Source organism: Coffea eugenioides, chromosome 3 (genome assembly GCF_003713205.1).
Source record: "Coffea eugenioides isolate CCC68of chromosome 3, Ceug_1.0, whole genome shotgun sequence".
In the NCBI taxonomy this organism is placed as follows: domain Eukaryota; kingdom Viridiplantae; phylum Streptophyta; class Magnoliopsida; order Gentianales; family Rubiaceae; genus Coffea; species Coffea eugenioides.
In genome coordinates this window covers 33,866,487-33,879,013 of record NC_040037.1, presented here as the reverse complement: position 1 = coordinate 33,879,013, position 12,527 = coordinate 33,866,487, and the positions used below count along the sequence as shown (strand labels likewise).

Below are 12,527 nucleotides of genomic sequence, written 5' to 3'. Positions count from 1 at the left end.
AAATTCTTATCTAATTAAACAACCTAATATTCTCTATCTAACCATTTTTAGTTTCTCTTTTCCCCTTTTTTAATGACTTTCACATCTTTTCCATACTTCTCATATAATATATTTCATCTTTTATATTAATTTGATTTAAAAATAAATATTGTCATTTTCATACGTAACAATTTTAAACTAATTAAATCATAGGTTCTATTTCTTTTTTGAATGAAAGGATATGAGGGCAAAATTGTCAAATTAAACTTATTAAGCATTCAGTTATAAATATTTATCAAACAGTATAAATAGGTTTAGCATTAAAATTCAGACATTTATATATTTTTTTCAGTGCTTAAAATTCAGCAAATTAATTATTTCAGTATTCAGACTTCAGAATTCAGATTCAGTTTTATCAAACGAAACTTTAGTTGGAAAAAAATATATTTAGTATAAAAATTCAGTTTGAGCATGTAATATTTTGGCGATTTACTGGTAATATATTTGAGTGGAAACTTATATTTTAGAAATTGTGTGTGATGCTTGCATGAAAATATTTGTTATCTAGTACGTGGCCCACTCTATTGAATGTCTAAACCTACTAGTTCGTTAAGGCTGGAATCCATTTCTTTCACCCCTGCCTTTCACTCTACACAACAGAAAGCCGTGCTCGTTACTTCTTTTTTTCCCGCTCTCTCACTTGCTAGTATCTAACGATGCATCATTGCTCTACGGTCTCGTGCAGACGAACAAGAGTTTTCTCCAAGTCTCTGCTAAAAGGTAGGTTCTTTCTCTCTCTCTCTCTCTCTCTCTCTCTCTCTCTCTCCTATTTCTTTCTAATTTTTCCCAATATTTTGCCCTAATCTTTCCTTTTTATTTTCTGAAAATTTCTGTCCGAATTCTTTCGGAATCTTTTCAGTTTTGGGTGCAATCACCTCCTGTATGGTTATTTACATGATCAATTATTTCATTTGCCAAATTTTGTTGCCCAAATTATTTTTCATTTTAGCTGAAAATTTTTGCTCAATTCTTCTGCGATGGGTTGAGTTTTTATACTAGGGTTAACTGTTAAAATCTAGAAGTTGACGGATATGCTAAGTGTTCACGAAAGAATCAAAGACAGGTTAATTGGGGCAGAACAAGAAATAATTACCCTAAACCTGATTGAGTTGGCTGGGTATTCATCATGTGGAGGGGCTCTCGACTTGAATTCTCCTCTGGTTATTCATTTTTGTAGACTTTCTAGTTGGTGTTGTGCGCTATTGTGGGATTAGGTTAAATTAAAGAAAAGAGAAAGGACAAAAGGAAGAAATAAAGTGATGTAAACAAAAAGTCCCCTGAAGTTAGAGTGCCAATTTGAGTCAGTCGAGTTATAGAGTAGGAGATAAGCTCTCTTCTCTCTTTCTGTCCGTCTATCTCTAAACAGTAGGAAAATTTTTCCTTACCAGACCCTCTCCAGTCTCCAGTATCCAATATCCAGTCCTTTTTGGCTGTTGAGCATTGAACTAAGAAATTTGGGTGGTCATCTGCCTCCTGCTGTAAAACACTCTCCTCCCAGCTCCTTCTCCATTCCTCTAGCTATTTGCTGACAGATTTTGGTTTTTGTGTTGAAGAATAAGTATATATAGTGGTGGTAAATAAGTATATAGCTTTTATTAACTTTTGGCAAATGCTGCAAAACATAAAATCATCTGGCATAATTTTTTTATGGAAGTTCAACGTCAGCTTGATAATTTCAATAATTACTTCAAAATGATATGTACTATATTCTGTTTTGCCTCGGATATAATCTGTATAATTCTTTCTATTGCCAGGACCGTCAATGTAATTTTAAACCGAGGTATATTAATACTCAAACAGCTTGACTTTTTCTACTTTATCAAATTAACTTCCTCAAAGTTTAGGTCATTCATAATGTAAGCAGGTCCATCTAATCACTACTCAACTAAACCCATCCTCTCTGTCTAAATCCTCCTAAAATTTTACCCAACCCATAAATCCTCCTAAAATTTTACCCAACCCAGAATCCCAGATCGAGCTGATATCTTCGTCGGCAAGTGATCGGAGGTAAATCTTCATCTTTTTCTTGCTGATGTCTTCGTCTTTGTTTTCCTTGTGCGCTTAAATTGTTTTATAATTAGGAAGGAACGGATCTGTCATTGTTTCTGGTTGAACGAATAGTTATTTGATTAGCAAACTTAGAATACTGATAAGTGCCTAAATTAATAGGAAACTTTATACCGAGAAGAATTTGCAGCTTGATTTCATGGTGTTAAATGAATTGTGTGCCAGTGCCACATATTTTATGCAAATCGAAGAGTGTCTTGTCACACGCATGAGTCAAAGTGAAAATTTTTCAAAAAAGCCTAATAATTATGCAAAATACTAGAAAAATATCAATTTATTTCAAGCTATTCAAAGAATTAAAAAATGAAACTGGTTTTTTTTTAACCAACTCTTCTCTCATTTTGCGAATATAGCGTGAAAGGAAAATGGAATATTGGATGCCAAAGCTGAAGAAATTATTGCTCTCTAAATTAACAATTCGACATGATCCAAAAAACAATAAGTAAGTTAGTAACATTAAAAGAGTATATCTATAAGAGAATTCTGCTGTATTACAATCAAGCCTAAATACAATTTATGGGGCTTAAACCATATAGCGTGATGATATGGGATAAAGTTATTTTCTTTCTGGATAGTGATATGTGGTTAATTTGTTTTCCTTGTGCATATAAGATGTTTGTGAAAAAGCCTTAATGAAAATGTAAATACGAGAGCCTAATGGAACAAGAATTCTTTCCATGTCCTATGATATCATTTATAAGCAGTTCCAACAACCATGGCTTTGTTTTTCCCTTCATTTTGTCTTTCCTCGTGGGGGACCGCGGGGGAAACGGGGCAGGGGTGGGGGGAGTTATTTGACAACGGGGCGGGGGATGGGGGATCCCGCCCCATTGCCACCCCTAATAAGGCTGCTGAATTGATTTTTTTAATTTTTTTTTTTTTGGATTTTAGGGCCTGAATTTAAGTTTCAAGCTACTTGGGAGAGCTAGAATGAAATTGATCCAACCTCTCTCTCTCTCAGTGCACATCGTAATACAGAGAGCTGTGCGGAATGTAGGAACAAAAGAGATGGTGAAGTCTTTGATTGGTGGTACCTGTCGATTCTCTATTTCTTCAATTCTCAAACCATCCTCTCCAATTTCTCTTCATTTCAGGTACCCCAAAAAAAAAAAGAAAAGTTTATGTAATTCTTTGGTTTCTTTACTGCTCAATGTTTTTGTTTGTGTAAAGAAAAAACAATTATGTATGTGTAGATTAAAAACAATCTAGTAGGAAAAAATCGTGATTTTAAATCCTTTAAGAAATTTTGTAACTGGATTTGTTAATTCCTAATTAAGTTTAATCTTTCTGTAGCCTGTGAGGAGCAAATAAAAAGTGTTAAGGAATTTGGGATTATCATGAGCAATAATTCGAGAAATTGAAGAAAAATGGGCTCTTTTTTATAGAAAATTTCAGTAAAGATATGTTTTCTTAGCTTTCTACTTTTAGTTGAGGTTTCCTGGGTCTTCATTAGTTTTTCTGGTTACTTTATAGCCAATTCTTCAGAACCTGTGCCAACCCTTTTCAGTGATCTTTAGGCCTTCAATGCAATTGACTTCAAGAAGTTCATGGTTGGCACTGAGGAATTTTAGCCATGGCATGGTGAATTTAGTGATATCTCCACAGGGAATGCCGAAATTCGAGACTCATGAAATTGAGCTGCCTAAAAAGGACAAGTGGATGACAAAGAAGAGGCTGAAGATGCAAAGGAAAAAAGAAAAGCAAAAGAGAAAGGCTGCCAATAAAAGAGACCCCAGAAGACTTGGTGTCAAAGGGAAGAAGAAAAAGCAGAGGTTTGCTAATGCTGAGGAAAGGATTAAATACAAGCTTGAAAGGGTAAGTTGACAAACAACTAAGTATTATTATCTCTCGCAATGCAGCATTTAAAGAACTGCCTGTTTCTGAATAAGATAATTCGGATATGTATTCTCTTTTGAAGCTTCTAGTATTCATCTTCATATATATGGACTCAATTAATAGCTTACTAATTGTGTGCTTGACACAAACTCTGTGCCTGGAATGATCATAGTGGATAGTTTTGGCTAAGCAGTTCATAGTTCACTGGTTAAAAATGGGCACATCGCGGTGTGTCTTTGCGGTGCTACTCAATTTGTTAGCGCTTATTTTGATGTCAATTAATTCTTGTTTGTGTTTTTTTATCTATCTGATCAACTATTGGTGGTCAGAATTCTCCTTAAGGCTGTCCTTTAATTCCTGGGTATTGATTATTTCTATTTTCCCTGTTTTTCCTTCTAGAGTTATTCTCAAAGAGAAAGAATTGGCTATGGGTTGTATATGTCTGCCTCAGATTGGCTTAGTTTGGTTAGTTAACTGACGGGCTGATTTTTTCTTTTCCTCAGGCTAAAATTAAGGAAGCCTCAGATTGGCTATGGGTTGTATATGTATGCCTCAGATTGGCTTAGTTTGGTTAGTTAACTGACGGGCTGATTTTTCTTTTCCTCAGGCTAAAATTAAGGAAGCCTTGCTAATTGAAAGACTAAGGCGGTATGAGGTCAACAAGGTCCAGGGTCCTGTTGTTAAGCCACATGAGTTGACTGGGGAAGAACGATTTTACATGAAGAAAATGGCCCAGAAAAGGTCAAATTATGTACCTATTGGTAGGAGAGGAGTATTTGGTGGTGTCATTCTTAATACACATTTGCATTGGAAGAAGCATGAAACTGTCAAGGTCATTTGCAAACCTTGCAAACCTGGTCAAGTGCAAGATTATGCTAGTGAAATTGCGAGGCTTAGTGGAGGAATTCCAATTCAAATAATCGGTGATGATACAATAGTTTTTTATCGCGGAAAGGATTATGTGCAACCAGAAGTTATGTCACCCATCGATACATTGTCCAAGAAGAGGGTAAGTTTCTTGTATGATTTACTTTGTTTTTAAATCTATACTTCTTTGGGTCCTACATAAGTCTCTGCCTACCTGTAGGAGATTCTCAGTTATCTTTGATTGCTTTGTGGATTGGTTTTCCTACGTATCTTTTCTTTTGCATTTTTTAATCCTATTAGCGTCTGAGTTGATTTAGACTCATTCATTGGCTTGTATAACTTATGCAACTTTATGATAGTTTTTCAGTTACTTTTCCTTCTTCAAGACTTCTGGGTCTGTTTCTGATGAGACTGTATGCTTCTTCTTTTTTTTTTTTTTAAGATGAAAAATTGACATTGGACGTGGGACATGAACACAATCTACAATGACAAACATTTTACTTGAAATATCAAAACCGGACATGTATAGTACATTTGGATTATTTGGTTATTCCTCAGTCATACAGGCCATCCTTATCACTGAAGTTTCTACTGAACTTCAGTACCAAGCACGTGTTGTTGCATGTATGATCATATGGGTGCAAAGTCGATAGAATCTAAGTAATATTGGTATGTCAAATTGCTAGCTTTTGAAAACCAGTACTAGGGATATGTGTAATAGAAATTTGTAAGAATTTTAGAACATTTTGGAACATACTGGTAGGACTTAACTTATGTCAGTTACTTGTACATAGGAGTTGGTCGACCAAAAAATTTGTTTTCTTGGGAATAACTATGCACTCTGCTGGAGTTTTTGCAAGCATAGTTTGGGCATTAGATTTCTCTCCTGTGTTCTTGGCTATATATCTCTTATAATGAAAATGTTGGATGTCTGAAAAATGTTTCAAATAAATGTGGATTGTTTGTCCTAAATATATTCGTCCAGGACCATGATGAGTGCCTGGGTGTTATTAAAAAGATCGAGGATTATTTGCCTTTACAGCCAGTTTGATGGTTCTACATGAATATTTGATCTTCGAAGTTTTAATTTTCTTTATCAATTCAGTTGTTCTTGTGATCCAACAATAAGATTGTTTTGGGTGCAATCCTGAATACTGATTGTGGCTTTGTTTATTTGGGTTCTATTTTAGATGCTAGTGGTCCTGTTTGCATTTGGAAATAGCTTTCAATTGATTCAAGTATTCCAACCATGTCAGTTAATTTGACTTTTGACATCAGTGCCTCTATGCTTCTGTTTCGATTGATAAAGGCTTAATTTGGTGACTTTATGTAGGGCTGTTGGTGGTTTTTATATGACTGTAGCAAAGTCCTAGCTTAAGGGCTGATGCTGAATTTCAGGATCACGGCATTGTTGTTTTAGAAAATTGCTCAACTCTAATCCATGATAACTCACATGTATAGGAATTATATGGTTGTTTGGGTGCTAAAACAGTGATCGGTAAAAAATAATAAAGAAACAAAATTAAAAAAGGGGAGGGAAACAAGGTTGTGTTTACGTTCAACTTGGCTACTACAGGAATTTATAGTTCTTTCCTTGTCATGGTTATCATGGACAAGTACTTGTTTTGTCTATTGAAAGGAGTATATATGGAGTTCTGAACAAGGGTTCAATGCTTTTGTTAGGTGCCAAATTCAGTATACATTCAGGGATGTCTGACATGACATTTGAGAATGTGCAGTTAGCTTTTACTGTAATTTTGTAACTGCGACATCACTATAGGTTGTGGCAGTGCTCTTATGAATGCCTTCAGCAGAAATGCAAATGTCACGTTTGCAGTGACACTCAAGCTGACAATTATACCTGGACTTGTCGTAATAAACTTCAATTTTGCTTCTTGTTTGAAGTCAATGGTAGATTTTTATAAAATCTAGTGTTTTGAAAGCCGCCTCTTTATTGGATTACTCTATGGAAGAGGTCCTCTTTCATTTATATCAAAAGGTTTATTTGGACTCCAGCTGTGTCTAAAGAAGAAAAGGAGGGATAAATAAAATTCCGGATGATGAATTGGCTTGAAGTGAAGCCATAATTTTGAAAATGACTGCATTCTGGCACCCTTTGTTTTTTAAAAAATGGTTTAATGTTTAGTTTTCTGCTTTCTTATTCTGTTGTTGGGGCCTTTATAATAATTTTTAACAATTCTTCATAATAATTGTCCGCAAGGTTGTCATATGAAGGTTTCAATTTTATAAACCTCACCATTAACATTCCCTTATTCGAGAATATTGTGGAATCTTCTAGGCAAAAAATTTTTTACACGTGTGACTTTTGCTCGAGCTATATAAATGCTCCATAGATGGGCTGTTTTGTTGGAATCATTCATCTCCTTTATGATTGGGTATCCTGTGGGCATCAGTTTAATGTGCAGTCATCTCTTAGGCAATCAAAGAAAAGGTGGTCTTACTCAGCATGCATTTGTCTGGTTTTTGATGCGCTCTTTTTCCTTCTCTTTTCCATTGTAGATTACAATTTTGTTAACCTTTTCAGTGATTTTTTCATCTTCTTTCAGGCATTAGAAAAATCCAAGTACGAGCAGTCACTTGAGTCTGTTAGACGGTTTATTGCTAACTCTGAGAAGGAGCTTGAGTTATACTATAGACATGTGGCACTTTACGGTGACCCAAATGACCGGAATCCGAACTCGATCTTTGATAAACCAAGACGGATAGAATGGGCAAGGAAGGTTGAGGTAAAAGAAGATGCATCTTCAATGACTGAAGAATATTCTCATACTCTCTTTCAAACAGAAATTGATTCCATGGATGATGAAATCTTAGAATCTGAAGAAATCTCTGAATTTGATGATAAACACAAGAATAATGCTGCATCTGCAAGTGAAATAGATTATGAGGATGATGGAACTCATATTGGGGAAATAGAGTCATGTGATGAAGAAACAGGCAGTGTCTCTTATACTAGAATACTAGGTTCAGGATCTGTACATCAAAGTAAATGGAATGCTGAATGAGAATTTGTATTGAGAAAGATTTTATTTTGCAATATTTATTTTAATTTGTTTACACCCACATATTGCTCTGTTTGTTCTATTTTCTGTTAGGTGCTTGCTTTCCTTAATCTTACGTATACTGCATTTTATCTTGTTATCGCTGTTTGAAGCAGCAAACACTAAGTTTTGTCTCCCTGTTGGCAAAATTTAAAATACTTGTTTGTCTTAATCTGTCTATTTTGGAAAACAAGATTTGATGCATGATTGGCCAAATATTCACTTTACATGTAAACTTAGAGGGTAAAAAATGCTCTTGCATCTTTAACTGGAGCATATTTCTGGTTTTTAAAAAAGCAAGAGTATTATGGTAAAATTTAGTTCAATTTGCCTGTCTATTTGCAAGAAATGCTTCCTAAACTGAAGCTATTTGTTATAGATGTTTTTATATCTCCAAATTGCAAGACAATTGATAAGCTATGATCAGGGCAGTAAGACATTGAGTTTATCAGCCACTTCTAGTAAAATGAACTGTGTTATGGTTACAACTTCAAGGAGCAGTGCAGTTCAAGATTAATGAATGAAGAAACTTAAAAAACCAAACAAGTGTGTTTCGAAATTTTTCCTGACTATTTGATACCTGTGAAAAGTTTAGGTAGAAAATTGAAGTTGTTGGTGGTCATTAATCTCATGAATAGCCAGAGAATGATGTTCAGTCACTCGTAATGACTGGTAGAAAACCAGATTCTACATCTTAGATAATTTTAATCTATTTCTAAAGAACTGATAATGAGCCATAGCTATATACTACGTGGACTTTGATAATAGCATGTGTTCATTAACTTTGATGACAGGTACATATGACGTTCTTGTAAAATTGCACTACGTGGACTTTTACTTCATAGCTATTCAAGTTTTGGTGACACATGTTTTCTGCTCAAGCTAATAGTTCATAGAGCTATATAGGTCTATTTAGTTCATAGCATAACAATTTCTTGCGGCACTCAGTTTGTGCAATATGTGTGCAGCAATGAAGTAACATGGTGTTTTGTAATTATTTAGCTTTTATATCTAAACTCATACTTGGCATTGATTTTCTTGGAAAAGAAGCTGTATATGCAATCTACTAGATCCATCCATTTTTCTGGTGCCATTTTTATCGCCAATTTAATGGATTAAAATTTTTTTAAAATTGTTCTAAGTAGGAATAAGCTAGTTTTAGTCTCTATTCAGGGCCTACAGAATAAACTTGACTTCTCTGATGGATGGGGTAGTGGAGATCAAGGTAGCAAGTGGAGAAAAACTTGAAGTGGAGAAGTTAAGGGGGAGAATGAGTTGGTGGTGGTAACTTGTAGTATGCTGCTTAGTTTGGGATGAGAAAGTTTTATGATGTCAAAGACCAAAAAATTGCTATAAAAATCACTAATGCGATGAGTCTGGAGATGTTAATAAGCATTTGCATTTAGATTTCTGATTTAGTTGTGTCTGACACATGTTCTTCATCATCATGATTTTGATAAAGGGGATACTTGATTTGAAACTTGACCAAATGAGTTTGATGTTTTGAAAAAAAAGCTGACGGGAAGTTGCAGAGTAATACAATATTCTATAGCTGCTTTTATCTTTGCTTATAATTGCGAAGTCTTCAGTTTGTTAGAATCCATTGATTTAGTTTTTTTATTTTTATTTATTTCATTTTTATGTTCCCTTTTCCTCAGTGACAAACTGTTTGGCTAAGTTTGGGCAAAGCCTTTGTATCACTAGGTGCTGATTCTTATACTTACACATAATTCTGTCAACTTGGGTAGGTTGTGGTTAAACAATAAGATGTGTGCTGCAACAAGATTGACCAATTTGTTACGGCAGTAGATATCACCATAGATGATGATGCATCGTTATTTAATTGGATGTACAAAGATAATGGTATCTGGATGCGTTGTTCTGTTCAGTTAAGAAGTCCTTTTGGGTTAAAGGCAGGTGTCTGTGGTGATTAACAGCATGTTTCTTCAATTTAATAGTTAAGTTGGTGTACCGCTAGATAGTTTTAGTAGTAATTTCTGATATTTGGAGTTAGTATTTTGTTTGGTCTTTGGTTAATTGCCAAATTTTTCAAGATTTCTGGTCCATAGGTTTTTTATTCAGTTGCATCCGAGACCTAGATAAAGTGTTCATATTCTGAGAAAAATGCCAGTAAGTCAAGTATTTTGTTCAAAAGTTTTGTCCTATTTTGGAGAAAAATTAATTTTTGGGGAATTGTTGAGTTTTCCATATTTAGAGTAAAGAGATCATATATGAGAATTTGAAGAATCAGTCTGTGGTGCTTCTTTCCATTTGTCATGGTTGTTAATCATTATTATATATGTGTTTCCACATTTCAACTCCTTTCTAATTTCCTTGGTGTAGTCTACTGTAAATCTGTGTTATATATATACTTCAAGATTGCCCATTGTGAAAATTTCCTGGATGCTAGAGCTATTAAGATCAGGAATAACTTGCTGCACCTCCTTGCTTTTTACCACTAAGTATCTTAGTCTAAGTCTTCCTTTCGTTTAGAATTTTGTATTTTTCTTTGTTTGTAAACTTAAGTAACTTTCTTTAAGCCTATACTCCAGTAGCTTCACTACAGGACATTGTAGCCAGAACTTATCCGAGAATCACATGGTAATTTCCTGTGATTGATGTACACTTGCAGTAGTTTGAGTGATGATAATTGCTGAAAATTTTATTGTTTATGATTGTTAAGAGAATATAAGTATTCCCAAATTGTGTAAGGAAGTTCTTTTAATTTTCAAGAAATTTTGGTTTTTGATATAATTTTGTATTATTTAGATTTTATTTCTTTCTAGAATAAATAAAAAAAGAGTTTGAAGGCAAAACAAGCAAACCATGAAGAAAACAGAAAACACAAAACAGGAGCAAAGCGGAGGAGCAAAAGGAGGTAGAGAAGTCATCGTCCTCGCAGTCGCTGCAAAGGCCATTGTGAGGACTCGTAAAAACTATTATTTTATGCCTAATTCATGGCTTAATAAATTATTTAATTGGATTTTTATCCCAAGGAATATTTTCTAGTCTTATTAGACTTAAATACATGGTAATATAACTTCGTTATATTTTTAAAGTGACTCGTTCTAAAAATTAATTTCCTGGAGTACGTTTAGTAAAAATAGTGAATAGTACTTGGAGATTTTATCCGCGTAGTAGCACAATAAGCTTGGAATATTGGAGACTTGTACTATGGTCCTAAAATAGGTAATCTTATGAATAAATACTCAAGTGATAGTTAGTAGTGCAATCGTTATAAGAATTTATTGGAAGTTTCGCGTTATAGCGTTAAAATTGACGGTACGCGTTTTCACACGCGCGACTTTATTTGAGGGACTTTAGACCCTTATTTCGGGACAATTAAGAGTGAATAATACTTACATGAATATAAATGCATTGGAGGTTCAGTGCACTAGTGAACCAAACGCGCGAGAAAATCGAACCTAAAACGTGCCAAACGAGCCCTAATAAGAGTTGACTTTGGAGTGAATGTGCACCACTCATTTAATCTTCTCTTGGAAGCTAATTTTGATCAAACTTCACTCCATCTTCTCTCACCAAGCAGCCGGCCAACCCCCCTCTCTCTCTCAGTCTCTTGCTTCACAAAATCCTTCATCAAATTAACCCAAAACCTCAACCAATCTTCACCAAACTTGAAGATCATCTAGCAAACTACTAGGAGGTTGGATTTAGCTAACTAAAGGGCTGCATTTCACGGTTTCTTGGAGCTCTTGAGGGCCGAAAATTTCTGGGTTAAGACACTAAGGAGGTATAACTTCATCCTACACCTTAAACTTGGATTATGATGGTAGAAATGCATCTTTAAGCTATTGCATGTGTATGGGTGGCTTGATATGGTTGTAAAATGTGAAAGTGGGCTCTTTGTATTCCCACACTTGGGTTGTTGTTGCTGATTAGAGGATTAATGTTGGATTTAATGGTAGTTTAATGGTTATAATGATGGATTTATGGAGTATTATTGTTGGAAACTCAAAGTAGAGGTCATGACAAGAAATTTCTGAAACTGCCCCTGTTTTGTTCGGCCATGATAAGGCCAATTTTTGGTGATTTATTAGCATGAACCTGATGTTTATATGTTATATTATATGTGTAAAAATTTTCGTTGGAAAACATTAACGTTTGGATGGGCAAATGAATTTATTCGTGGACTAGGCAAGCTGGAAAGTTATTTATGGTAACCCTGTCCAGCGGTAGCATTTTGACCATAACTCTGTCCTCGGGTGTCGAAATCAAGTGCCATTGGTGGCGTTTGAAACTAGACATTCCTGGCTTTAATTTGAGATAAAATGCACGTTCTGATTCTTTGTGAGTGAGCCGAACCAAACGTTTTAAGATAGCTGTCCTGTCTCTCGGATTTGCTGGAATGGTTTGTAGAGGCAGAAACTTGAGGCTCAATTTCGAGCTGGTTGCTTGCCAAATTTCAGGACATTTTCTTCTGTGAACTTTTAGTCCTATGAATGTATTTTCTAACGCCATAAACCATGCCTCATTCCGAGTTAAATTGGTTGAGTTGTGATTAAAACAAGTGGACTGCCCTGTTTTGGAAAAACGTAGTATTTGGACTGATGTGGGACAAAAACTTGGGAGTGATCTTATTAATTGAAATTTTGATGCTAAACCATTACCAAAGGTATCATGGATGTATCTTAGACC

The 12,527-nt window shown here is 34.9% G+C and overlaps 1 protein-coding gene across 7 annotated transcripts; it reads left to right on the top strand.

Moving 5' to 3' along the window:
* Nucleotides 1-639: 639 nt before the first annotated feature.
* LOC113764589 (uncharacterized CRM domain-containing protein At3g25440, chloroplastic-like) lies at nucleotides 640-7,886 on the top strand. Of its 7 annotated transcripts, XM_027308525.1 has the most exons (6): nucleotides 686-759; nucleotides 1,794-2,046; nucleotides 2,998-3,200; nucleotides 3,624-3,921; nucleotides 4,550-4,951; nucleotides 7,377-7,886. In XM_027308525.1, the coding sequence occupies exons 3-6, from the start codon at nucleotides 3,037-3,039 to the stop codon at nucleotides 7,833-7,835; spliced, it is 1,323 nt and encodes a 440-aa protein (XP_027164326.1). In that variant the 5' UTR covers nucleotides 686-759; nucleotides 1,794-2,046; nucleotides 2,998-3,036; the 3' UTR covers nucleotides 7,836-7,886. The 7 variants fall into 7 exon arrangements, with proteins under 7 accessions (XP_027164323.1, XP_027164327.1, XP_027164328.1 ...); XM_027308522.1 differs by lacking the exon at nucleotides 1,794-2,046 and having other exon boundaries at nucleotides 640-759; nucleotides 3,068-3,200; XM_027308527.1 differs by lacking the exon at nucleotides 1,794-2,046 and having other exon boundaries at nucleotides 677-759; nucleotides 2,998-3,136.
* The last annotated feature ends 4,641 nt before the right edge of the window (nucleotides 7,887-12,527 follow it).